General features: G+C 46.2%; 2 protein-coding genes across 5 annotated transcripts in view; one reads left to right on the top strand and one right to left on the bottom strand.

The window, feature by feature from the left end:
• Positions 1-332: 332 nt before the first annotated feature.
• Positions 333-23,400, top strand: LOC112669799 (zinc finger protein 596-like). 4 transcript variants are annotated; one of them, XM_035720273.2, is made up of 7 exons: positions 333-383; positions 11,745-11,833; positions 12,776-12,941; positions 13,998-14,124; positions 14,788-14,883; positions 15,428-15,513; positions 21,142-23,400. In XM_035720273.2, exons 3-7 carry the CDS (start codon positions 12,828-12,830, stop codon positions 22,474-22,476), a joined length of 1,758 nt encoding a protein of 585 aa, XP_035576166.1. In that variant the 5' UTR covers positions 333-383; positions 11,745-11,833; positions 12,776-12,827; the 3' UTR covers positions 22,477-23,400. The 4 variants fall into 4 exon arrangements, with proteins under 4 accessions (XP_035576166.1, XP_035576165.1, XP_035576164.1 ...); XM_035720272.2 differs by having other exon boundaries at positions 21,139-23,400; XM_035720271.2 differs by having other exon boundaries at positions 15,419-15,513.
• Positions 11,827-26,994, bottom strand: part of LOC125753633 (collagen alpha-1(I) chain-like) — a 34,263-nt gene continuing 19,095 nt past the window's right edge. Inside the window, exon 4 of the mRNA XM_049101284.1 lies at positions 11,827-12,261. Within this exon, the coding sequence (XP_048957241.1) occupies positions 12,188-12,261 (74 nt within the window). The 3' untranslated portion in view covers positions 11,827-12,187. The remainder of the gene's footprint in view (positions 12,262-26,994) is intronic.

The following is a 26,994-nucleotide window of genomic DNA, read 5'->3' as shown; positions in this document are numbered from 1 at the left end:
CCCCACGCCTGCAGGTCACGGGGGCGAAGCAGGGGCGCGGACAAGGCCTCGGGGTGCCCGGTCCACCAGCACGCGGCTGCCGAGTAGCACAGGGCTTCCGGCACGGGGGGCCTCGGGACAGCGCTCACGGGGGGCAGTGCCTGGGGAGCTGCCCCCCGCCCCCCCCGCCGCCTCCCGCGGTCCGGCCCAGCCCGGGCGCTCGCTGACCCCGCCGCCGCCGAGCCCACTCCGTAGGACCTCCCACTTCGCATCCTCCGAGCTGCTCCTCTCACTCCCTCCCGGGCTCCGCTCCCCTCTCCCCGCCCACTCCGCTCGCAGACCAGCGCAGATGCCGGCTGCCTGCAGAGCTGCCCAGAGCCCGCGGAGCCTCCCCGCCACCGCAGGTACGGCCGGGGGCGCCGGGGCGCGGACAGGGGAGCACGACGTGTCCGGGACCCGCGGGGGCGGCGGCGGCGGCGGCGGGGAGGCCCGGGAGCCGCTGCGGGGGGGCGGGAGGCCGGGCCGGGGCAGCGGGGAGCCGGCGACGACCCGGGCCGGCAGAGCCCCGGGGGGGCGGGGGGCGCCGGGGAGGGGGCGCCGAGGGGCTGTGCGTGCGGGGCCAGGACCTCCGTCCCGAATGAGGACACGGGGAGGGCGGAACGCGGGCGGCCGAGCGTGCAGGCCTCGGAGCCGCCCCGAGCGGGCGGACGCCGGTTCGGGCCCAGCGCGCGGCCTCGGGCGTGTAAGGGCGACGCGGAGCCCCACGCGGGCGGGACGGGCGGGGACCGGGCTGCGGAGGGCGGCCTGGAACCACAAACACCAACGCCCACCCGCCACCGCAGGGGGACCTTCGCGCCAACAGAAGTTCTGGCGCCAGGAAATTGCGCGTGGGGGCGGAGCCGCCGGGGGCGGGGCCTGCAGAAGCCCGGGCCGCGGAGTGGGGCCGCGCCGGAGCCGCCGCGGTCGGCGTGGGGCGGGGCCAGAGCGCGGCGCGTTCGGGGTGGGCGGGGCCAGTGCGTCGCCGTGGGGCGGGGCCAGAGCGCGGAGCCGTCGAGGTGGGCGGGGCCAGTGCGCCGCCGCGGTCGGCGTGGGGCGGGGCCAGAGCGCGGCGCAGTCGGGGTGGGCGGGGCCAGAGCGCGGCGCAGTCGGCGTGGGCGGAGCCAGTGCGCCGGCGAGGTCGGCGTGGGGCGGGGCCAGAGCGCGGCGCAGTCGGGGTGGGCGGGGCCAGAGCGCGGCGCGGTCGGCGTGGGGCGGGGCCAGTGCGGGAGCGCGCTCGGCGTGGGGTGGAGTTGGGCCAGTGCGCGGGCGCGGTCCGGCCGGGGCGGGGCCAGTGCAGCCAGCGTGGGGCGCGGTCTGGGGGGGGGGGGAGTGAGCAGAAGCCGGAGATAGGCCGTCAGCAGAGGGGCGGGGCGTGAGGAGGGAACTCGGAGCCCTGACGGGACGTCGGCGGAGGGGCGGGGCCCGGGGAGGTGACCTCGGAGCGGGGACTGGGATGTCAGCGGGGGGCGGGGGGGCGGGTCTGGGGCGCGGTCGGCGGGGGGCGGGGCCTGGGGAGGGCGAGCTTGAGCCGGGCCGGGACGCCGGCGGAGGGGCGGGGCGGGGCGGGGCCGGGGCGAGTGCGCGCGCAGCCGCGCCGGGACGTCGGCGCAGGGGCAGGGCGGGGCCGGGGCGCGGTCGGCGAGGGGCGGGGCCGGGGCCGGGGCGCGGCCGGCGCGGGGCGGGGCGTGGGCAGAGTGCGGACGGAGGCAGGAAGAGGCGGCCGCAGACTTTCCGGGTCGGCCCCTCGGTGTGTCCCGCGTCGGCAGGCTGGCGGCTCGCGTCGGTCCGCCGGGACTGGGCGTCCAGGGGAGCCGGCCGCTGCCGCCTGCCAGCGGGGGGCGGCGCCGGGCAGTTCCAGGTGAGACGTGGAGCCCCGAGGCCTCCCGCGCGCGCGCCGAGGTCCACCCGCCGGGGATCCGGCCGCGTCGGGCCGGCGGGGGCAGCCGGGCCGGCCGGGGCTTGGGCACCGCGCCGGTCGGGTCGGGTCGCGAAGTCTCCGGTTGCTGCAAGTTGGCGCGTGGGCGGCCGCGGCCGGGGCCGTCGGAGAAGTGCGCCGTGTTCCGATCAGTGGTTTTGTTTTGTTTCTTAGTGTTTCTTGTCGAGTTAGGGCGATGAGGCTTGCAGAGCGGATCCTGCTTGGGAAACGTGTGGATTTCGGTTTTAGTTAATGAAAAATTAATTTTTCAGTCTCCGGGGACACGCGATACGGGTGCTTATTGTTTCCCATTGTTGACCTTAAGAGTAAGACCAGTGCAGCGGACGAGGTAACTGGGTTATGTGGACGGAGACGAGTGCGGCCCGGGACGAACGGGCTGCGGAGGGACGGCGGGCGAGGAGGGGAACAAAGGACAGGCGTGTTTTTTAAGGAGAAAAGGGGTAAGTTGGGAAGGGTTCTGTGAACTTCCAGTCCATTGGAGGAAACGGGGCGTTTGAAGTGTGCCGGCGCCTCATTGGCGGAGCTGCGGTCCCGAGCGGGGGTGGGGGTGGGGGTGGGAGTGGGGGTGGTTGGGAGAGGGACCTGCGGTGCCCCGGGGGCGCGGGCCGCCTGCTCCCTGCCGGGGCCCGGGGCGGGGGAAGGGGAGCCTGCTCCGGCCGCGGGGCCGGGGTCCCGCCCACGTGGGGGCCTGGCTGGGACCTGTTCGCAGCCTGAGCGTGAGAAACAATAACCAGATATTGGGTATTCAAATTTTAGGAGCTTCGTCTATGCCCTTAATAAAGTTTTTTGCATGAAGACGTAAGTTCATATTTTCGGTTTCCTTTGGAAAGTGTGACGTTTATGCCGGTTGGAATTTGTCAATACCAGAACTGCAACTGTTGATGCCAAGGAGATACCCTTCTGGCTTTCTCAGAATTTTTAAGTTATTTTTATTTAAGATTTTATTTATTTATTTATTCATGAGAGACACAGGCAGAGGGAGAAGCAGGCCCCATGCCGGGAGCCCGACGTGGGACTCGATCGCGGGTCTCTAGGATCACGCCCCGCCCAAAGGCAGGCGCTAAACCGCTGAGCCACCCGGGCTGCCCTCAAAATTTCTAAGTTAATTTAATGTTAACGTTTGAACTGAGATCAATTGAGAATTTGGAAGATACTTGTTAGGCAGTGGAACGGTCAGCACTCGAGTGCCTGTGCACAAGGGAGCGGGGGCACCTCCCAGTGTCCAGATCTTCCTCTCGCTCTCAGACCTGCGGGAACGGGGACTCCCCAGGAGGAGCCCGGACTCACACCGTTGGTGGTCAGGTGGCCCTGACGTTTGCAGTCTCTGTTTTACTTTTTCTTCATCCTGTCTCTGCTTACACAGCAGTGACGTGATCGTAGCCTGTGTAACCCATCCAGCCACTTCCTCCACTTTGAGTTTTTTTTTTTAAATAAAGCTTTGATTTTTTTTTTTTAATTTTTACTTATTTATGATAGAGAGAGAGAGAGGCCTCTGACCTCTGAGCCACCCAGGCTGCCCCTCCACTTTGAGTTTTATATAGAATATGGACAGGGGAGGGATCCCTGAGTGGCTCAGCGGTTTAGCACCTGCATTCGGCCTGGGCATGATCCTGGAGTCCCGGGATCGAGTCCCACGTCAGGCTCCCTGCATGGAGCCTGCTTCTCCCTCTGCCTGTGTCTCTGCCTCTCTTGCTCTCTCTTTGTGTCTCTCGTGAATAAATAAATACAATCTTTAAAAAAAACTTAAAAAAAAAAAAGAATATGTACAGGGGAGTCTCCATCACATGGAGTGAGACCTCTTGGGTCTGTATTGGGTGCCTATCTCCCTGTGACAAACTTGAGCCCATAAGGTGGGTGTCTGAGTAAAGCACACTCTGTGTACCGTGTCTTTGAGTCTGTTTCCTTGGATCCCTTTTTCAAGAGAAAATCCATCCCTACATAAGCAGTGTTTGTTATGTGGAAATTACTCTTTGAGGTTATAAATTACTTCATATAATCATGGGAATTTTGCCTTATGCATGGGCTTTCTCGTGGGTGTCAACAGGGGACAGTGTAGGGACTTGTTATTCTCTTACTGTTTTCTGAAATGAACACTGCTTATGTTCTATCAGATAAACACCCAGTTTCCCTGGACTGCTAACTTTAAGGACAGAAGGAACCAGCAGTAGGAAGCCAACTGTCTCACACTCAATTTAAATATCTTTAATTTTTTTCCTTTAATAACTGAGAGGGGTAAATATAAGGAGCCCAGTCTCAGCAGTTTTATCTTAACACTTCCATCCATTTTCCTTTCACAAAGAAACTTCCCTATGGTCTTTTGTTTGCCAAAAAAATACACAAACGGATTTTAATACTTGTTTGCCAGAGCTGAACAATGAACAAAAATGAGATTTAATAAATATTAAAACCTGGGTGGTTAATTGTCACCAGAGGGATGTTAACTGGGACTCTCACTGCTGCAGTACACAGACCACCTGCTAATTCCTGACAGGCTTGCCTCACCCCAGGGCATTTGCACTGGTCTCCCCAGGCCTCTTCATGAATAACTGCCAGCAGCACTTTTCAGACTACACAAATGTTGCTTTATCAGCCCTGCATTCTCTGAACACTTTTTAAAGAAATTTTTATTATTTATTTATTTTATATTTAAAGATTTTTACTTATCCATTCATAAGAAGAGAGAAAGGGATAGAGACATAGGCAGACAGAGGAGCAGGCTCCCTGTGGGGAGCCCCAGGTGGGATGTGGTACTCTAGGATCACGCTCTGAGCCAAAGGCGGACTCTCAACCGCTGAGCACCCAGCCATCCCTCGGAACACATTTTTAAAACACTTTTTCTTCCCTAACAAATATTTATTCAGCTCTTTGTATTTACAATTTATTTAGCTCTTTGTGCCTACAATTTATTTTTTAAATCTGTATTTTTAAAGATTTTACTTATTTATTCATTTATTACTTATTTTATTCATTTATTCATTTAAGATTCTATTTATTTATTCATGAGAGACACAAAGAGGGAGGCAGAGACACAAGCAGAGGGAGAAGCAGGCTCCATGCAGGGAGCCCGATGCTGGACTCAATCCCAGAACTCCAGGATCCACACCCTGAGCCAGAGGCAGATGCTCAACTGATGAGCCACCCAGGTCTCCCAAGTTCTGGGTCTTGAATCCATATGTCTGTGGCCTATTGCCCCTGCCATTCTACAGAGTGGATGCCATATTAGCAGGCATGAAAACAACATTCATCTCATTGTCCCATCTCCGTCAGAGCTCTTGGGTGACCAGGCACATTGTCAAGGAGTAGTAATATTTTGAAATGAATCTTCTTTTGAGCAAAATGTCTCAACACTGAACTTAAAATATTCAGTAAACCATGTCGTAGGCAGATGTACTGTCACCCAGGCTGTATTGTTCCATTTATATATAGGGCGCAGGCAGAGTAGATATAGCATTCTTCTGAAGGGCTCTAGGATTTTCAGAATGGTAGGTGGGCATTGGCTTCCACTTAAGAGTCACCAGCTGCATTAGCTCCTAACAGGAGAGTCAGCCTGTCCTTTGAAGCTTTGAAGGTAGGCGTTGACATATCTGAAAGTCCTAGATGGCATCTTCTTTGTTTGGTCTACACTAATGATCTGTTAGTTGAGTGTAGCTACCTTCCTGAATTCTCTGAGCTAGATCTTCTGGAGGACCTGCTGCAGCTTCTCCATCAGCATCTGCTGCTTCACCTTGTGCTTTCATTTTTTTTTTTTTAAGATTTTATTTATTTATTCATGAAAGACAGAGAGAGTGAGGCAGAGACATAGGCAGAGGGAGAAGCAGGCTCCATGCAGGGAGCCTGACATGGGACTCGATCCTGGGTCTTCAGGTTCAGGTCCTGGGCTGAAGGCAGTGCTAAACCACTGTGATACCAGTGCTGCCCTACCTTGTGCTTTCATGTGATGGAGGTGGCTTCTTTCCTCAGTCCTCACCAGTCACCCTCTGCTGGCTTCAGACTTTTCTTCTATAGCCTCCTCACCTCTGTCAGCCTTCACAGAACTGAATTCAGATGGGGCTTTGCTCTGGGTGAGGTTTTGACTTGGGGAATGTTGTGTTCCATCCAGACTCTTCAGACTTTCTCCATATCAACAATAAATCTGTTTCCCTTTCTTAGCATCCACCTGTTCACTGGACTAGCGCTTCTAATTTCCTCTAAAAACTCTTCCTTTGAATTCATAGCCTGGCCAGCTGTTTGGCACAAGAGGCCTAGCTTTTAGCCTGCTTTTTAATATATCTTCACTATTTTTTTTAAAAAGATTTTATTTACTTATTCAGAGAGAGAGAGAGGCAGAGACACAGGCAGAGGGAGAAGCAGTCTCCATGCAGGGAGCCCAGTCTGGGACTCGATCCCTGGTCTGCAGGATCACACCCTGGGCTGCAGGCGGCGCTAAACTACTGCGCCACCGGGGCTGCCCTTCTCCACTAAATTTAATCATTTCTAGCTTTTGCTTTAAAGTGACACACATAGGGCAGCCCCGGTGGCGCAGCGGTTTAGCGCCACCTGCAGCCCAGGGTGTGATCCTGGAGTCCCGGGATCAGGTCCCACATCAGGCTCCCTGCATGGTGCCTGTTTCTCCCTCTGCCTGTCTCTGCCTCTCTCTTTGTGTGTGTCTCTATGAATAAATAAATAAAATCTTAAAAAAAAAAATAAAGAGACACATAGGACTCTTCACTTGAACACTTAAGAGGCCAGTGTAGGGTTATTAATTAGCCTGATGTCAATATTGTTGTGTCTCCTGGAATAGAGGCCCAAGGAGAGGGCAAGAGACGGGAGAGCAGCAGGTAGTGGAGTGGTCAGAACACATTTATTGGTCAAGTTAGCCATCTTATATGGGCACAGCTCATGGCACCCCAAAACAATGGCAGTAGTAACATCAAGGATCATGATAACAAATGTAATAATAACAATAACATTCGAAATATTGTGAGAATTACCAGCATGTGACATATAGATGACAAAGTGAGTTAATGGTATTGGAAAATGGCAGCTGTCAACATGGCACTGCCACACACCTACGTAAAGATAACTGTGTCCAAAGTGCACTAAGTTGAGGTGTGCCTGTAGTTAGGACCTGGAGGGGAAGGAGTTCTCTGTCCTTCCAGGCCCAGGACATTGCCCTCAGTATGCCCTCCTGCTCATCTCCAGGCAGATGAAACTTATATGCAGACTCTTCTCTTCTTCCATTAGCCCTGGGCAAAGAGAAAGCCCATCCAACACAGATGTCTTTAGGTCAGATTGATTGAAATCCTAATGACTAATACTTGACATGCATCAAAATACTACACGTTCGAAGTGTAAATTATACTGTTAGTGTTATTTTTCCCATAAATAGAGTGTTTCAACTATCTTTTAATAATACAAAAATGTTTATAAGTCTCAGGACCTATCTCAATAAAAGAACAAATTACTTCTGAAGAAAATGATCAGGCAATATGTTTTCATTATAGGCAGAAGCAGTTGATTCCAGAAAGAAGTTTGTCTTTTTTTTTTTTTTTTTCAGTGTATTTGTATCGAATATAAAAGCAAGCCTATAATAACTGTGAGTATTGCTTTTATAGCAAGCATTTAAGGTAATGGAGGACTACTCAGTTTCCATGGTTCTCTCATATCCTCCTGTCTTGGCCAGCCTGCTCACTCTGCAGTGTTCTTGAGGCAACAGTGACCTCTCTTCGTCAGAGAGGCGTGTGTGCTGTGGGAGACTCTGAACAAGGCTTGTGCCAGACACCTAGTTATGCTAGAGGAAAAAAAGGATAAATTGTCAAGCTCCGTGTTGTTTAAAGGCTAATTTAGCAGATACAATTTAAAGAAATTAAAAAGAAAAACCTGTGTATATAATCCTAAAGGATATCCATCCTATTCTTTAAGAGAACTCTTGTGTAAAATACAGATATTTTAGTTAATTTTTTGAAAATTTATTTGAGCAAAGTCTTAATATATACTCATGGAGGGATGCCTGGGTGGCTCAGCGGTTGAGTGCCTCCCTTAAGCCCAGGGTGTGATCCTGGAGCCCTGGGATGGAGTCCCACATCAGGCTCCCTGTATGGAGCCTGCTTCTCCCTCTCTCTCTCTCTCTGTTTCTCATGAATACATAAATAACCCCCCCCCCCCCCCAAAAAAAAAAAAGAATACATACCCATGAAGGTATGAATAAGTTTGGAGATTTTGTTTCCCCCACCCTGGTAACAACTTGTGTAAATTGCTGAGACCAGCAAAACCTTCTGTGGCCCAGGAGCTGGGAGCAGAGCACAGTCCGGTAAGCCACATGGACGAGCTAGGGCAGCATCTAGAGGATTTCGGGGCCTGAAGATTGTGGCAGGTCTCAAGGTCCTACTTCAAGGTCACTGAGAAAGCATGGAAGAAATTAGACCTGGAGAGTGTTGGAATCAATTTGTGTTTGTAAGTGAAATCAGTCCCACCCAGTCCCACTGGGGATGGGAGAGGTCGCTGCAGGTAGAGCTCTGTAAACTCTTCAACAACCAGGTTTAGAGGGTCATGCACCCCACTTCCAAGGGGACCCTACTGGACCTTACCCCATGTATCTCTTCATCTGACTGTTCATTTTTGTCCTTTTTTTTTTTTTTTTTTTAAGATTTTATTTATTTATTCATGAGAGACACAGAGAGAGAAAGAGGCAGAGACGTAGGCAGAGGGAAAAGCAGGCTCAACGCAGGAAGCCCGATGCAGGGCTCGGTCCTATGTCCCCAGGATCACACTCTGACCCAAAGGCAGACGCTTAACTACTGAGCCACCCAGGCGTCCCCATTTTTGTCCTTTATACTGAGCTAGTAAACCTAAGGAAAGCTTTTCCTAAATTCTGTGAGCCATTCTAGAAAATTACCAAACCTAATGTGAGGGGTTATGGGAAGCCCTGGACTTGCAGTGTGCTCAGCAGAAGTGTGGGTAGCTGGGGCATTACCTTTGTGGCTGGTTTGTGGCTATTTCATCACCCTGAAATAGAGGAAAGCTTGTGGGATCTGATGCTGACTCCAGGAAGACACTATCAGAGTTGGACGCAACCCTAGGACACCCAGTTGCTGTCAGAGAATTCGTTACTGGTGTGAAAGAAAAAGGACTACTTATTCGAATTTTGGATTTTGAGAACTGTGACTGCTGTGTGTTACAGGGTATTGATCATTAAATGGTTGGAAGAAATGGATGTATTAGGGAGATAAGGCAAAACAAAATAGGATCTTTGTTACCTGATTTTTTTTAAAGATTTTATTTATTTATTTATTTATTTATTTGAGAGAGAAAGAGAACATGAGTGCAGAGGTGGGGGGGAGAGGGAGAAGCAGGCTTCTTGCTGAGCAAGGAGTCTGATGTGTGGCTTGATTCCAGGACCCCAGGGTCATGACCTGAAACAGAGGCAGACACTTCACTGATGTAGCCACTCAGGCACCCCGACCTCAGATATCTTTGAGTATAAGCCATATAACCAGGCATTAGGACAGTTGGGACACAATTGCATTTTCTTGTCCTAGATACATGGGAAAAGGAGTAAATGGGGATTGGAATGGACAGTAACAGTGATGGATGGCATGGGGGTGGAAGACTGCAGGTGGACTCAGCTGTGGGAGGAGTGACTCTGGTGGGAGGAGTGACTCTGAACTCAGGCTGAGAGGAGGGAAAGCAGGTATTGCTAGATGGTCTATGTGTCTTGATGTGACAGGGGCACTCCTATTCTACCTAGGAGTCATTTATACCCCTGAAGAGGACCATGTTTACAGATCGGAGCTTGGGAAGCAGACCAAAAATCAAGCACTAGCTGTATCATTCTTTAGCCATGTAATTTCATCATATTACTGAAGCTTTCTGAAACTGCATTTAATGCCATTTGTTAAATAAGTAAATGTTTTAGTTATCTTAGGCTTCTGTAACAAAATACCACAGACTTACTTGGTGGCTTAGACAACACATTAAATTTTCACAGTTCTGAATCCTGGAAAGTCCCCAGACCTAGGTGTCAGCAGATGGAGGACTTGGGGATGGGCCATTTCTAGGCTTGCAGAAGCCTGGCCCTCAGTGCCAGTGTGGCAGAGAGAGAGCTGTGCTCTGTTGCCCTGATAGTGACACCAGTTTCTTCATAGGAGCCCTGCTCCAGGACCTCATCTAAACCAAATTAGCTCCCAAAGGCCTCACCTCTCCACCTACCATCATCCCGAGAATTAGGGTTTTGACAGATGGATTTGCTTGGGGCTGGAGGGGACAAGGGGGTTTAGTCCATAACAGTAAATATACCAAAATGAGCAGGGTCTAAGTATTAAGTAAGTGAATGTGCTTAAATTTTCAAGCAGAGAGTCCTATTTCTTAAACTTTAATTTTGTCTTACTAATTTCCTGGACTCTAGGTATAAAGAGGGGAGTTAAATCTACTTTTGTTTGTGATATAATGTCATTTTCCCGTTTTTATACAATTAAGTACTAGCAAATTTGGTAAGAATTCAAGTTTGCCAAACTTTTATTTATTTATTTATTTATTTTATTTTATTTATTTATTTATAAGATTTTACCCACTTATTCATAGACACACAGAGAGAGAGGCAGAGACACAGGCAGAGGGAGAAGCAGGCTCCATGCAAGGAGCCCAATGTGGGACTCGATTCGGGGTCTCCAGGATCACACCCCAGGCTGCAGGTGGCGCCAAACCGCTGCGCCACCAGGGCTGCCCTTTTTATTTTTTAAAAAGTTTTACTTATTTATTCATGAGAGACAGAGAGAGGCAGAGACATAGGTAGAGGGAGAAGCAGGCTCCCCGTGGGGAGCCCCATGCAGGACTCGGTCTTAGGACCCCCGCTGGATCACAACCTGAGCCAAAGGCAGATGCTCAACCACTGAACCACCAGGTGCCCCCCAAGAAACTGTTTTAAAGAGACTAAATCACTTGTCCAGGGTCCCCCTGTAGTAAATGACAGTGACCGTCTGTGAAGAACCCAAGCGTGTCTGCCTCCTGAGGGTGCCGATGGGCCAGGGCTTCATTAGCAAACAGATGGCCTTCCAAGTGGGTGACTTGCAGTGAAATTAATAAAGGGACTATTTTATCCCAGGACCCCAGGATCATGCCCTGAGCCAAAGGCAGACGCTTAACTGCTGAGCCACACAGGCATCCTTATTTATTTATTTTAAAGATTATATTTTTTTGGAAGAGAGTGCAGATGGAGGTGGGTGAGGAAGAGGAAAAGAGAGAAACAGACTCTGCTGAACCCCACGCAGGGCTGGACTCAGGAGATCATGACCTGAGCCAAAATCAGAAACTTTACGGACTGAGCCACCAAGGCACCCCCATAAAGTTTACCAGAACTTTAAAATACAGATTTATGAAATGCTGGGGTGTTGTTTGTGCTGATGATTAGTGTAGGATGGTATTCTAGTTATAACTTTACTAAATGTTAGATTGAACAAATATATTTCCCTGTGAGTCCCCTGCATTCTACATTTTCTAAGCAGGGACTTTTAGGTTTGCAGTTCAGGGAAGGAATTAAATAACCCTACAAAAAAGTTTCTGGGTAACTTATAAATTCAATGATTTTCATTTCCTTGTGTGAAAATAGAAAGAATGTTCGTATTTTATTTACTAGCATTGGTAGTCAAAGCCTTCTCACTTGAGATCCATGCAGATGTGAGAGTTCTCCCACTTGTCTGAGGGCCATGGCGTGTTCCTGAAAGGGGGTTGGGGGGTTGCATGCAGGTGCATCGGGATTTTGTGGTCAGGGTCTCTGGTAAGACTGGAGTCTCTTGGCTTCTCTCTCCTTGCCCAGCTTTTCCTCCTAACTTCTTGGACTGTCCGTGAGTGGGGAGATCCAGAGGAGGCGAGGTGGTGGCTGAATTCCTGAGAATGCAACTGCAGGTGAGTAGAGATGTGATCTTTCTGTGGATATAATACCTCTGTTGCCAGTGGACGGGAAGGCTTCTCTTGGCCTGAGACTTCTCCGTGTATCCAGGCAATGTTAGGATCTAGGCTCTACTTAATTCTCAGGACTCAGGGATACTTCTGTGTAGTCCGGGATTGATCAGGAAATCCTTTCCCTTCCAACAGTGACACTAGTATATCTCATTCTCTATTAAGAGTGTCCTTGCAGAAAAGAAATTTGCATAGTTTTTCTCTCCATTGTATAGACTTAGTTGAGAAATAGTTTACTCATTCATCATCGTCGCACATAGGCATGTGGTGGTGGGGTGACAGATGAGCAGGGGCAGGGGTTTACGGTCCGCCCACGAGGGGACAGCTGTACCTGCAGGGGAGCTGTGCCGTGGCCCAGAGAACTTGAGAAACATCTGCGGAAGAGAAGATAGAAGAAATCATTATTTCCTCTCAATACTTACTAAAGTTTTAATAATACATACTTGAATTAGTTTGGAAACTAACGGAGATGACTGTAATCTTCTCTACTACCTTATCCCTCTTACCTATGTTCCCTCTTTGTGATTAAACTTTGTTAAAATTATAAACCCAAGAACAGTGCCCAGGGAGTAATTTTTTTTTTAAATTTTATTTATTTATTCATGAGAGACACTGAGAGAGGCAGGCAGAGACATAAGCAGAGGGGGAAGCAGGCTCTATGTCAGGGAGCCCGATGTGGGACTCGATCCTGGGACCGCGGGACCATGCCCTGAGCTGAAGGCAGACGCTCCGCTGCTAAGCCACCCAGGCGTCCCTAATTTTTAAAAATTAACTGCGCGTTTGGCAGAATGTGTGTAGAAATTGTGGTAAAATTTAGATCCTGAAACGATTTTTGAAGGACCAAGAGAGGTCAGAACTAATCAAGAGGATTTTATTGCCTTTGAATAGAAAAACAGGATTAACATCCAGAGAACTGCTACCACGAGAATTGGTGTTAAGAATGGAGAGCTCGCTGCCAGAGGGATCACTCTGGGGCTGTCCTTCAGAAGAGCCATCTCAGGAGTCCCACGCTCTCCTGCAGGACCTGTCTGCCTTCATAGACTCTAAAGAACAAGTGAGTTCTGTAAGATGACAGATCCTCACCCTGCTGACCGTAGGTTCTTTGTCATTGTTGTCATCCTGGAGAGTGCTGGGCATTGCTTCATGATTCTCTACCTGTTAATATGAACGGACCTATCACGAGTATGTGTTCAGTGTTTGCTGTAAAAAAAGTGTCTGCACATTAGTTCTTTGAAAATCTCAACATCACTATTGATAAATTTTTTTAAGTTGTTTTTTTCCCCATTAACTTCTACAAATGTGGGGCTCAAACTCCTGACGCTGAGATCAGGAGTCACATGCTCTTCCAACTGAGCCAGCTAGGTGCCCATTGCTACTGTTTAATCTAGGTTATAATCACTAACCACTAACTAGGAATTCAAAATTTCCAGTTTATTGGGAAATTGCCAGGTTCTTTCACATTGAGATTACTGTATAATGAAGTAATTGTGTGCTTACTGTGTATTTCTGTTTGAATGTGTCTGAAAGACACAGGGCAGACCAGCATGGGAGTTTGAACCACAAATGGAGTTTGACCTTTCTTTTCTTCTTTTTTTTTTATTTATTTTTTATTTTTTAATTTTTATTTATTTATGATAGTCACACACAGAGAGAGAGAGAGGCAGAGACACAGGCAGAGGGAGAAGCAGGCTCCATGCACCGGGAGTCCGACGTGGGACTCGATCCCAGGTCTCCAGGATCGCGCCCTGGGCCAAAGGAAGGCGCAAAACCGCTGCGCCACCCAGGGATCCCCTTCTTTTTTTTTTTTAATTTTTTTTTTTTAATTTATTCATGATAGTCACACAGAGAGAGAGAGAGAGAGGCAGAGACACAGGCAGAGGGAGAAGCAGGCTCCACGCACCGGGAGCCCGATGTGGGATTCTATCCCGGGTCTCCAGGATCGCGCCCTGGGCCAAAGGCAGGCGCCAAACCGCTGCGCCACCCAGGGATCCCGAGTTTGAACTTTCTATACATAGCTCCCCCTTTGCCATAATGACTATCATGGTGACAGTTCTCCCCCAGGGATTACTAAATATGGCCCTGTTGAAACCCAGTATCTGTGATATTTTAGGACTCTGTGACCTTCAAAGATGTAGCTGTAGACTTAACCCAGGAAGAGTGGACCCTGATGGATAGGTCCCAGAGAAAGCTGTACATTGATGTAATGCTGGAGAATATCACTCATCTGGTCTCCGTAGGTGAGTCTGTCACCGTGTCTGTTTCTTAGTTTATCAACCCTGTGTCCAGGACAGCTTTCCTGCATTCTAATGGCTCTCTACTCTAACTTGTTCTTCTGTAGCACTTCTGACTAGATGGAATATGTCATTTTCTTCATTTTCATCCAGTATGTTTTTTTTTAATTCGTCAAGTATGTTAATAATATGAATTTAGGCTTCTTGGCTATAATTGTGTATCTTTCTACTGTACTTTATCCAAGACCCAGAACAGTCTTGGGAATACAATGAATATTTTTTGAATGAATAAATAAATATCTGAAATATTTTCCGCTCTGGGAATTATGGTGAAGCCTGAGCACAGGAGAAAATCTAACATCTTGTATCACCTTCCATGTAAAACTACAGAATATTCTCGTGGAGCTTATGTTTATTGTATTCCTTTGAAAATACTGTTAACCCCCTTATGAGGACGTTTCCTTCTGGATGCACACTCCGAGCCTTCTGCTGCCTTCTGGCTTAGGTGGGAGTATGAGCCGCCAGAGGTCTTTGCTGATGTGACCTGATGCTTCCACAGCACTTCTACGTGCTCCTGGTGTTTGTCCACAGTAGCTTGTACTGTCGAATGCTATGCACCGTTCTCCACGCAGAAGTACAAACTCACGTATTGTTCTCCCACTGATACAGGCTGTCAGTTCTTCCAGTCAGATATGATTGCCCAGTGGGAGCAAGGAGGGGAGCTGTGGAAGGAAGAGAGAGGACTGGCCCAAGGCTGGGGTCCAGGTGAGCTTTGGACACTCATGCTCAGTGCAAGATGGCTCGTGAATGTGTGAGTGGGATCTCACGGATGTCAGTGCACGGGTCCCTGAGTGAGTGGTAGCTTCAGAAAACCGAGCGGCCAGTGGGACTGCATTCCTCAGATTGTGTCATTATGTGTCACATGTCAGTTTCTCTTCATGTATCTACACTTACATTTGACTTCAGGGAAGCAATGATCCTGTCCTTAATGGAAGTAAAATTTCACATTGTGGTCTTTGTCATGAGTTCTGGTCTCTCTTTTTCTAATGCTTTATATTCATATTCTCTACAATAGCCCATCATTATTTTTTTTTCTTTAAATTAAACATTGACTTTTTTTCTCTAATTGATATTATTCTAAAATGTATGTCTATTCACCAGTATATTCCTCAATTTGACATTATTTGGTCATGCAGTGGTCAGTGTTTGGAACACATTTATATGGGTCTTGTGTGCTTTTCAACACATTAATTCCCCTAATCTATTTAAGATATTTCTTAGTTTTATTTATTATCTTCAGTTATTTCAGGCTTGGAAAACAGCTATCAAAAGCAAGAAATAATATCTATGGAAGACATCTGCAGGGAGGATGCATCTAACTACAAGACAATAATAGTAAGTTTCACAAGGACACGCCTCCTATCTATATGTTAAAGGCTTGGGGGTGAGATAAGTTAACAATTCAGAATAGTTACATATTGTCACAGAATGTGGTTTCAAATTTAAATCTGGGGACAAAATTAGCTTGGATTTGAACTTCAAGTGGCTCTGCTAAAAGAATAATTGTATAACTTTGGTATATTTGCATTCATGATATCTTTAAAATACTTAGCTCTCTGTTAAAGATGCTGCCAAGGTGTTCTAAACAAAAGATTCATGGCAGCCTGTTTCAAAGGGAAAAAACACTTCCTTGATACTATAAAAATCAGATAGAAACAGAAAGAAGAGAGGGGAAATCTGTGCATAGACAAGGGTAGTAGTGAGCAGTAAAGGAGAATAGGACAGAGTTTGGTCAGATGGGGTGCTTACAGCATCCAACCCCATGAGCTGGGGAAGCCCCCTGCACACACCTGGGCTGGAGTCTCCATGGAGAGACCTGGGTGGAGCATCCTCCTCCTCAGGTGAGACTTTACCCCTGACCATCCCCACTGTGGCCATATTTATGGGGCCAGTGATGGGGTCTGAGGTTAAACAAGTGTTCCTGCAGTGCTTAGTGAGCTGCATTTGTGTTGTCATGTCTTCACATCTTCAAGAAGCCCATTGCCTCCCCTCCTGGATTCTATTCTGGGCATCCAGACCAGAAGGACCAGTTCTGACCGGGTGGCCAGCTGATGGCCACTAAGCAGGTCCCCGAGGTCACTTATGTAGCATGAGTCTCACACATAACACGCTTTAGCCTGCCTGTGTCCATGGAGGTCGGGATGGTGGGTTATGCAGGACACATCACAGAAACCTCCGTTGATATGATCTATTTGTTCTTTGAGTTGTCATGCATAATAAGACACCAAATGTACCCACAAGGCACTGTTTACACATCTGCAAATCCAACAATGTATTATAAGTACGATGAAGTTCATTATAAGTAAAGCATCCTTTAGATCCCTCCCTAATGGGGTAACTAGTCAAATAAACTATAGGAAGTATTGATTTGATTAATTCACAGTTGGTAGTGAAAATTGGCATTGTCACAAGCAGAGATTCCTTTTTTTTTTAAGCTTTTTTTTTTTTTTTAAGATTTAATTTATTTACTCATGAGAGACACCAAGAGAGGCAGAGACACAGGCAGAGGGAGAAACGGGCTCCGTGCAGGGAGCCTGACCTGGGACTCGATCCTGGGTCTCCAGGATCATGCCCTGGGCTGAAGGCGGCGTTAAACTGCTGAGCCACCTGGGCTGCCCGCAAGCAGAAATTCTTGTTTAAAACTGACATCAGTGGGAGTTTGTTTTCTCAGTTTTACACACATATGTTCACTGTCATCATTCAAGGTGATGGCCATTAATCCTACAGTGAAATTACAGTTACCTCGACAAATTTGGTCATTGTGGTTATGAAAATGTCTGATACATGTTTTGGAAGTAAATCTCATCTTCATCGTGATACCAGCATATTGGTACTACATGTAAAGAACAGTTGGTCCAACAGGACAGGATCAGTGGTTGTCCTGCTTCAGTAGAGAAGCCTCGGGTTGAGTCTTCAGGGTCCAAGGGATAGCGTGTCCAGGCAATGGGAAAGCATGGGATCCAAATTTACATCCAGAGTCACAGAGGGAAACCTATTAAAGGAATACAATACTGTTATTGTAGCATCTCCTCCTTGAACAGTTACCTTAGCGGGAGAGGGGATGTAGTTATGTGGCTTTGTAAGGTCGTCAAGCACCTGAATGAATATTCTATCATATTAATGGTGCTGGAAGGGTTTTGCATATTGCTTACTTGGAAATTAAGGGTCTTCATCTACCCTAATGGAGTTTCATTTTGACCAATATGTCTCTTGTGTAACATTTTAGCCTCAGTTAAATAACTTCCATTTTGATGAAGAGACCTCTTCTAATTTTTTAAGTTGTTATATAAGCAGTCCATTTATCTGTTTCATCAAGTCAGCCACCTGGGGTCAATAGGGAATATGATAAGTCCATTCAGTATTAGAAGAGGCAGCAAAAGCTTTTAAACTACCTATCAAGTGGGAGCTATTATCATTCTGGATCTGAATATGGACGTCATAATATAATAGTCTCTAAGATTTTGATAGTATTTTTTGGGGGGATGTGGGACAAATGGGCAAGCTATTAAATACCCGAAAAAGTGTTCACTGCCATACAAATATATTGACAACCTCGGAAGGGGGTACTGGCCCCATATGATCTATTTGCCAAATTTGGACAGGGAGTCTTCCTTTCTGTATCTGTCCTTTTTACTGTTGTGGAAATTTTTTTTTTTTCTTAAAGATTTTATTTCATGAGACACAGAGAGAGGCAGAGACATAGGCAGAGGGAGAAGCAGGCTCCATGCAGGAAGCCTGATGTGGGACTCGATCCCAGGACCCTGGGGTCACGCCCTGAGCCAAAGGCAGATGCTCAACTGCTGAGCCACCCAGGCATCCATCCCACCGTTGTGGAATTTCTTGCTTGGCCAAATCTGACAAGTTGGATGTTTTACTGTGGTTTCTTTTATGGCATCCCGAGTGATGAGTATGCCAGAGTCCTGGGCCCACCTGTATAGCCTGCTTTACCTAAGTGTCTGCTTTTCTCCTGCGTCCATTGTGCCAGTCTGGTGTCAGTCACAGGTTCAATTCTATTTGCTGTGATTTGGGCTAGTGGGTCAGCTACTTTGTTGGAGATCTGCTCTGTGGAGGTGAGCACACTGAGGATCTACGTGGAAAACAGTAATTTTATTTATTTATTTATTTTGAAAACAGTAATTTTAGTATTTGGGGTCCATTGCCAGGTATCTTCCCATAGGAGTCTTCAGTAAAAACTAGTAACTAAATTGTGGACTCTTATACCAGAATTCTTTGGATGGCAAATTTATGAGTCAATTAAGCACAAAGCATATTTAAAAAAAGAGTCAAATATTCTTAGTTTCTCTGCAACAAGAAGTTAAAAGTGCAACCTTTATGTTCAGTAATCAATACTTTAGCACTTTATCCTGTTTGGAAAAGACCTAGATTTCCAACGAATTCAATCCCATTTTATCATCCAAGCAAAACCTGGAAGTTTCAGGTTATCAGAGACTTTGAAAGCTATCTTAACAATTATCCATGAAAACTTTGGGACAGAAAATTAACCATTATTTTAAGTCATCTTTTTGCCAACAAATTGCAACAGAGATAACATGGGCTTATTTGTCCTTTGTTAAAACTTTATTACAAAAGATCTCTAGAATAGTTAGAGCATTTACCCAGACAGCATGACCTGAGGCTTATTTTTTGTTTGACCGTGTTTTTCAAGTAACATACAAAATAAAAGGCCTCCTTGGTTAAAAAGATTTCATTTACAATTGAAATCTTGGAAAGTTTCTTAAAACCCTACAAAGTTTTAAAAGTACATGTCTAAGTTGGATTATAGATCTTTAAAGACCTGATAAAGCCAAAACATAGAAACTGGTTTTTCTGAGCAGACAGAGAAGACATCTGTTTATAAAGTACAGACCAATAATTCAAGAAACTTTGTTTTTGAACAGAGGGAAAAACAGAATTTTAATTTTATACTTTTAAAATCCACTCATTTCTATCTTAATCTGTCCTACCACACATAAATTCATTTCCAAGGATTTCCCTTCACAAACCATCTACAAATTTACTTAGCTTTCAGAGTTTGTCCCAAGCCATTTCTCCCCAAGCAACTAGTCTCATCCAGGACAAAATTACCATCTTTTACCTTCAACAAAAATACATTCCCATTCCTTATGTCTATTTTATATATCCCCTACTTTTCTTCTTCTTCTTCTTCTTCTTCTTCTTCTTCTTCTTCTTTCTTCTTTCTTCTTCTTTCTTCTTTCTTCTCTTTCTCTTTCTCTTTTTTTTTTTTTTTTTTTTTTTTTAATTTATTATGGTAGTCACACAGAGAGAGAGAGGCAGAGACATAGGCAGAGGGAAAAGCAGGCTCCATGCACCGGGAGCCCAATGTGGGATTCGATCCCAGGTCTCCAGGATCGCGCCCTGGGCCAAAGGCAGGCGCTAAACCGCTGCGCCACCCAGGGATCCCCTATCCCCTACTTTTCTACATACAGAATCATTTTCATTATTTCTACCAATCTTAAGGTCTGTAATGTTTTGTGAGCTTTGGGTAAAATCTCTTTTGAAATTGCCAGAGAGGGACACCTGGGTGGCTCAGCAGTTGAGCATCTGCCTTTGGCTCAAGCGTGATCCTGGGATCTGGGATCGAGTTCTGAATCAGGCTTCCTGATGGAGCCTGCTTCTCCCTCTGCCTGTGTCTCTGCTTCTCTCTCTGTGTGTCTCTCATGAGTAAATAAATAAAATCTTAAGAAAAGAAAAAAAAAAAAGAAACTGCCACAGAGTATAGCAATGGATTTAGATGTATTCCAATGTATTCCACCTTTTTCTTAAACTTCATTTAGCACAATATCTTGTATTTGACATTTCTTCATGAGGAATTCTTTTCTCAAAGTTCTCAGAAAAACTCTTATATTCTGCCTGGTGATGCTGTAGGTGCCACCATCAGAGAGGCTGAGGCTCTCTGGGGCAAGCTTCTTTGCCATCATTGCTCCAGTCTGTACTGGTCTCATCATCATCCTAGATGTTGCCATCCACGTGTCAGTGTCCCACTTTAGGCCCAGCAGAAGCAGTAGCTGCGTGCACTTGTGTAGTGTTCCATCTTCCCTCTCCTCTTTTACTTAGACTTGGCCACCTCTGTGGTTGCTTTTTGTGCCATGTACTGGTGGGTGTGAACTTGGTCAGGATGAACATAAGTCTGACATTGAAGGATGGCCATCCTAGATTATAAATCAGATATTTTCTTTTCTAACTGTAGTTTTTCCTCCTGCACTGAGCACAGGGTTTTAGTATTATTCTCCTGTAGACTGTTAAACAGCATCCCCAGTGTGCTAGGAATGACATCATGTTTCCCAGTTACCGTCCACAAAGCATCTATGAGCTGGAGAGGCCTGGGTGGAATGTCCTCTTTTCAGGTGTAACTTTACCCCCTGACCATCCCCACGAGGGCCGTATTTATGGGGCCAGTGATGGGGTCTGAGGTTAAACATGTGTTCCTGCAGTATGGAATGAGCTGCATTTCCATGTTGTCATGTCTTCACATCTTTAAGGAACCTGGATCATGTGTGCTTGCCTCCCTTCCCAGATTCCATTCTGGGGGGCCAGCCCAGCGTGGAGCAGGAGGGAATGCAAGACAGACTTATAGTCCTGGGTGTCCAGACCAGAAGGGCCAATTTTAACCGGGAAGCCAGCTGATGTCCACTAAGCAGGCTCCCGAGGTCAGTCATGTAGCACAAGTCTCACAACCTGCTTTAGCCTGCCTGTATCCATGCAGGTGGGGCTGGTGGGTTATGCAGAACACATCACAGAAACCTCCATCCATAAAATACACAAAGGCAAAAATGTTTGTGAATGCAGGAGGTGAATATCCCATGTGCATATATGTAACCTGGTGAAGGTTTTAATTAGAGATGATGACTGAATGGTCAGCTTGAAATTCATATGTAGAGTGTTGAATGGATGAATGTTTGGGAGAAGTCCTATAACAGTCTGTCATCTCTTTCCCAACAGCAGAAATGTCACTCAGGAGAAGACCCCTTTGCACATATTGGGTATGATGGAGTTTTCACTCACCCCTACACATTGACTCAGCATGTTTTAACTCACACTGGACAGAGACCCTATAAATGGAGTGAATGTGGAAAACCTTTCAGTCATAGAAATGACCTATATAGACACCAGAAACCTTATATGGAAGGCAAACTTTATAAATGTAACGAATGTGAGAAATATTTCCATAATAGAAGAAAGCTTTGCATACACCAGAGAATTCACACGGGAGAGAAACCCTATAAATGTGATGAATGTGGAAAACATTTCAGTCGAAACTCCCACCTTCGTTCCCATAAAATAACTCACACGGGAGAGAATCCATTTGTCTGTAATCAGTGTGGGAGTCATTTCAGGTATTTTTCATCTTTAACTAGACATAAGCATATTCATTCTGGAGAGAAGCCTTATGAATGTCATCTGTGTGGAAAAGCCTTTGTTCAAAGCTCTTATCTTAAACAACACGAGAGAACTCATACTGGAGAGAAACCATATAAATGTCTCCTATGTGGAAAAGCCTTTGTTACAAGCTCCAATCTTAGAGAACATGAGAGAACCCATACGGGAGAGAAACCATATAAATGTCATCTATGTGGGAAAGCTTTTGTTCAAAGCTCTTGTTTTAGACAACATGAGAGAACCCACACTGGAGAGAAACCATATAAATGTCATCTGTGTGGGAAAGCCTTTATTACAAGCTCTTGTCTTAAAAAACACGAGAGAACCCACACTGGAGAGAAACCATATAAATGTCTCCTATGTGGAAAAGCCTTTGTTACAAGCTCCAATCTTAGAGAACATGAGAGAACCCACACTGGAGAGAAACCATATAAATGTCCTCTATGTGAAAAAGCTTTTGTTACAAGTTCTAATCTTCGAGAACATGAGAGAACTCACACTGGAGAGAAACCATATAAATGTCATCTATGTGGAAAAGCCTTTGTTACAAGCTCTTGTCTTCGAGAACATGAGAGAACTCACACTGGAGAGAAACCATATAAATGTCCTTTATGTGGAAAAGGCTTTGTTACAAGCTCTTGTCTTAGAAAACATGAGAGAACCCACACTGGAGAGAAACCATATAAATGTCCTCTATGTGGGAAAGCCTTTGTTACAAGTTCTAACCTTAGAGAACATGAGAGAACTCATACTGGAGAGAACCCATATAAATGTCCTCTATGTGGAAAAGCCTTTGTTGAGAGCCCTAATCTTAGAGAACTTGAGAGAACTCATGCTGGGGAGAACCCATATAAATGTCCTCTATGTGGAAAAGCCTTTGTTACAAGCTCTTGCCTTTGAAGACACGAAAGAACTCAACTCTAAATGCAGTAAATGAACACAGAAGAGCCTTCAGCCACAGCTCAAACCAATCCCAGAACTCCTAAATGGGGGAAATTCTATGGCCATATTCATTATGGAAGTGCTTTCATTTCTAATTTATCATTACAGAACATGAGTGAACTCCATTTGGAGGAACCTTATATTTATAATAAAGGAGGAAGAGACATTAGATGATCTCCGGATGTAGGATGCAGAAGAAAATTCACTATGAATAATCTAACCTCCCTAAAATGGGAAATTACACAATTACAGATGGAGGTCACTCTAGTAGAATAGCAAAAATTAATGCTGGAGAGCTTATTCATTGTAATATGCATGGAAAAAATCTTTATTAGTAGAAAAACTTGTAGGCATGTGAAGTTTCACACTCTGTAGAATAGAGAATGAATGGAAGTCTTCAGTGATTTTTAATTCTTTAGTCAACATGCAATTTTCTCACACTGTATATATGCCATTGCTAAAATCAGATGAAAGGTTAGAGTTTGCATCAGAAATTCCCAACTAGGAAAAACATATCAAGAATGAACAACATAAACAACAGTTTAGACGTTATAGTTTTGCCTAATGGCTTATTATAAAAGTGTAAGAAACGTGGGATTATTACATCTGGGAATTCTAAATGCAGGATTTTGTGACAATAATGGTTTTTTTTTTTTTTTTTTTTTTTTTAACTAGTACTTAGAAATGCATATGAAGCAAAGTTGTTGCTAGAAAATCCATTACGTTGGTCAGGTCCTATTTTCCATACAGCAATAATTATGATTGGGTTCAACTAGAAATAACTTTGAATATTAACTGTAAAACAACACAGAATGATGTGTCATTACAACATATTGTTAACCCTGTATGTAGATCTTGATGAATTAAATATTGATACATGGATAGTTTGTGACTGATTTTCGCTTAAATTTTCATTTTAAAACGCTATTATTGGGATGAAGGGTATAACAGAACAATAAGGAGGGCCAGTTCAACAGCAGGACATAACATCTGTAAATATTTGCATCCAACATAGGAACACCAATATATAGTAGCACCTGGGTGACTTAGTGAGTTAAGCGCCTGGCTTTGGCTTTGGTCATGGTCTTGGGGTCCTGGGATGGAGCCCTGTATTAGGCTTTCTGCTCAGTGGGGAGCCTCCTCCCTCTCTCTCTGACCCTCCTGCACTCTTGCTCTCGCTTTTTCTCAAAATCTTTTAAATATATAAAAAAGGAACACCTATATATATGAAATATATAAATAGCTAAAGAGAGAAACAGCAATACAGTGATAGAACGGGGAATTTATTATTTATTTTTTTAGAAGGGGGACTTTAATACACGTTTTCATCAATGGATAAATCATTTAGGCAGAAAATCTGTAAGAAAACAGACTTCAGTGACACATTAGATCAGATGGACTTCACAGATGGATCCTCAAGACTCCAACAGCAGCGGAATGCATCCTTTTGTCAGGTGCACATGAGACATTCTCCAGGATTGAGCATATGTTAGGACCTGTCAGGACCATTGGAAAGTTGCTTTCTCTCTTAACCAAGCCACGTAGCTGCCCTATTTCTCATAAAAACCCATGGTTTTCACTCTTTAGGTGGGACACTTCTGGTTATTGCTTGAGTCTGTGCTCCCCAAACTGTAATCATTAATCCCAAATAAATGCGCATCTGTCTGCCTCTCATTGCAGTGCTTGTTTTCAGGGTGGCAGAGTGGACAAGAATATTTGCCTTCCTCTCTTGGCCAGGCACTACAGTGTGAGTTCTGGAGGAGCTGACCTGGGTGCTGGAATCTCCAGCAGTTTCAGGGACTTGTTTGTAGCTCCAGAGAGTCTGCTCATGCTGTGCATGCCACAGAAGGCCCATCAACATACCACCCACGAAACTTGTGGAGATCATCTCTGTACCCTTCTAGATTCTTGGCTCTGACCACCACCACCCCTCTTCCCTTGCCCATGGGGTCAAGGCCACAGAGGGACAAAATGATGGTCAGGGATTTGAGGCGGGGAAGGAGAGGATCCCCGGACAATAACAGCTGAAAGGGGGCTCTAGGGACCAAGTGCAGACCTCATGGGTACTGGGACCTGATGGTTGGGGGGAGGAAGGATATCAGGAACTGCTGCCCTGCGGAGAACAGGTGCTGGTGTTGAGTTTAGGGGAGGGTGGAGGGGTGGGGATGGGTGAAGGAAGGCTGATGTTTGTTACCAGCAGGACCAGTTGAGGAAATGAAGGTGAGAGCATGGAAATAAAGAGGCCAAGAGGAAAAGGGCCAAGGCAGGGTGAGGCAAGTAAACCAGGAAGAGCACACTCCCAGGAAACCTCAACAGTAGGATTCTGAGAGGCAGAAAAGTCACCAGATCTACCTCCTTGGGTGCCAGGTTGGGGAAGAGTGATGTGAGCAGAAAGGAGAGGACTTCCCTAGGTGAGAGTTTAGGCCAGAGGCTGTTGCTTTGTGAAGAGGCAACAAGGACTTTGGGGTCCATTATAGTAAAATTGAGCAGCAAGAAGACCCATGATCTCACATTTCTGAGGTGCTAGCGCCCAGTAGAGGAGAAAGTGGCCCAAGTCCATAGAAGCTCAAACAACTTAATTACAGTCATCTTCAGATTTTATACCTTTATGCTTTTGTAAATGCTTATATTTTAATTACATTGACTAATTGCTAACAAGTATAATTGAGTTACATGACCTTGAATTCTCTGAATGCGATACATTTAATAGCTATTTATCAGCTTTTTTTTCTGTTTATTTTTTAAAGATTTTATTCATGAGAGAGGCAGAGACCTAAGCAGAGAGAAGCAGGTTCCTTGCAGGGAGCCTGATGTGGGACTCGATCCCAGGACCCCGGGATCACAACCTGAGCCACCCAGACATCCCTCTAAGCATCCCTCTATATTTGTGTAAATATAGTTGGGCTTTCTGCATACATAGTCACTTCATTTACAAACCGTCATATTTCCCAATTTTTCTAAACTTTTTTAGAGTCCTTGCAGAGTGTAGCTACTCCACTATATGTTAGTAGACATAGAGCAGACCATTCCAAATGGCAAGAAGGGTCCTAGGGAGAGTAGACACTTGTTCTGGCCCTGATCAAACTTGGAAAGCTGTTTTTGTTTTTTAAGATTTTATTTATTCATGAGAGACAGAGAAAGAGCAAGGGAGGCAGAGACACGGGCAGAGGGAGAAGCAGGCTCCCTGCATGGAGCCTGACGTGGGACTCGATCCCAGGCCTCCAGGATCACACCCTGGGCTACAGGCGGCGCTAAACCGCTGTGCCACCGGGGCTGCCTGGAAAATTGTTTTTCAATAGGATCTATGATGTAAATGGAACGTTTTCACATGTATTTCCTAAATGACGATTTTCTAAAATTCATGTCCTTAGTTGTTGGTCAGGTCTCTTAGGCTGGCAGTGATGACGGGTCTTTTAAATTTTGGGAGATTATTACCTTTTTTTTTCTTTTTAAGATTTTACTGATTTTAGAGAGAGATCATGTGAGCAGGTGGAGGGGCAGGGAGAGGCACAGGCGGACTTCCCACTGAGTGCAGAGTCCGATGCAGGGGCTGAGTCCCACGACCCTGAGATGATGACCTGAACCAAAACCAAGAACCAGACATTTAACTGATAGTGGCACCCACACACTCCTATAGCAAATTTTGATTCCTGCAGGGATTTTGCCTGGTGCTCTCTATGAGCAGTGACTGTTGAGTGCACGGCACTCTCCCATCGGAGGAATGTGGTGTTCACTGGGGTAAACGGTGCTCCTGAAACCAAACCACTGTAAGGATGTTTGTTTTTATCCCTTACCTGTTTGGTGACTGACCTTGAGGGACACCCATTGCTGATCCCTTAGAGGTATTCAAACTGCTGTCCCCATGATCATTTACCTTAGAAGACCTTCAAGACATAACCCCCAAACTTACAGGATTTCCACTGCATATTTCAGTATCTCAGCCCCCCAGTGTTCTCTCCAAACTCTGATGCCCACAGCTCCCACCTCTCTGGGCTGTTTAGACCCTGGATCGTAGTTTCTCGCTGGTCAGGATCTGGCCTTCCCTTCTCCAGAGTCCCTGCAAGTCTCAAATGGCTGACTCCACCATGTTGGCTTCACTTTTCCTAGGCTCCCCAGCGGGAGTGCTCTGTGGACCTTGACTGCAGTGGTGCCAGGGATAACTTGCTTTTCACCTGCTGCACCCTCTGAAACATGTCATCACACACACTCATCCACAGCAAACACGGCACACTGACCATGCATTCTCTCGGGTGACATACGAGTTCTAATGATCACACGTTGACCTTCTGCCCTGACTATATAATGGCCAACACCCTCAAAGTCAGAAAAACCAAGGAAGGGTGACTGGGTGATGGGCACTGAGGGGGGCACTTGATGGGATGAGCACTGGGTGTTAGACTATATGTTGGCAAATCAAACTCCAATAAAAAAAAAATTATACAAAAGAACCCAGAAAAAAACAGGGAAACAACTATG

Source organism: Canis lupus, chromosome 25 (assembly GCF_003254725.2).
Source record: "Canis lupus dingo isolate Sandy chromosome 25, ASM325472v2, whole genome shotgun sequence".
Lineage (NCBI taxonomy): Eukaryota > Metazoa > Chordata > Mammalia > Carnivora > Canidae > Canis > Canis lupus.
This window is presented reverse-complemented; position numbering and strand designations above follow the sequence as displayed.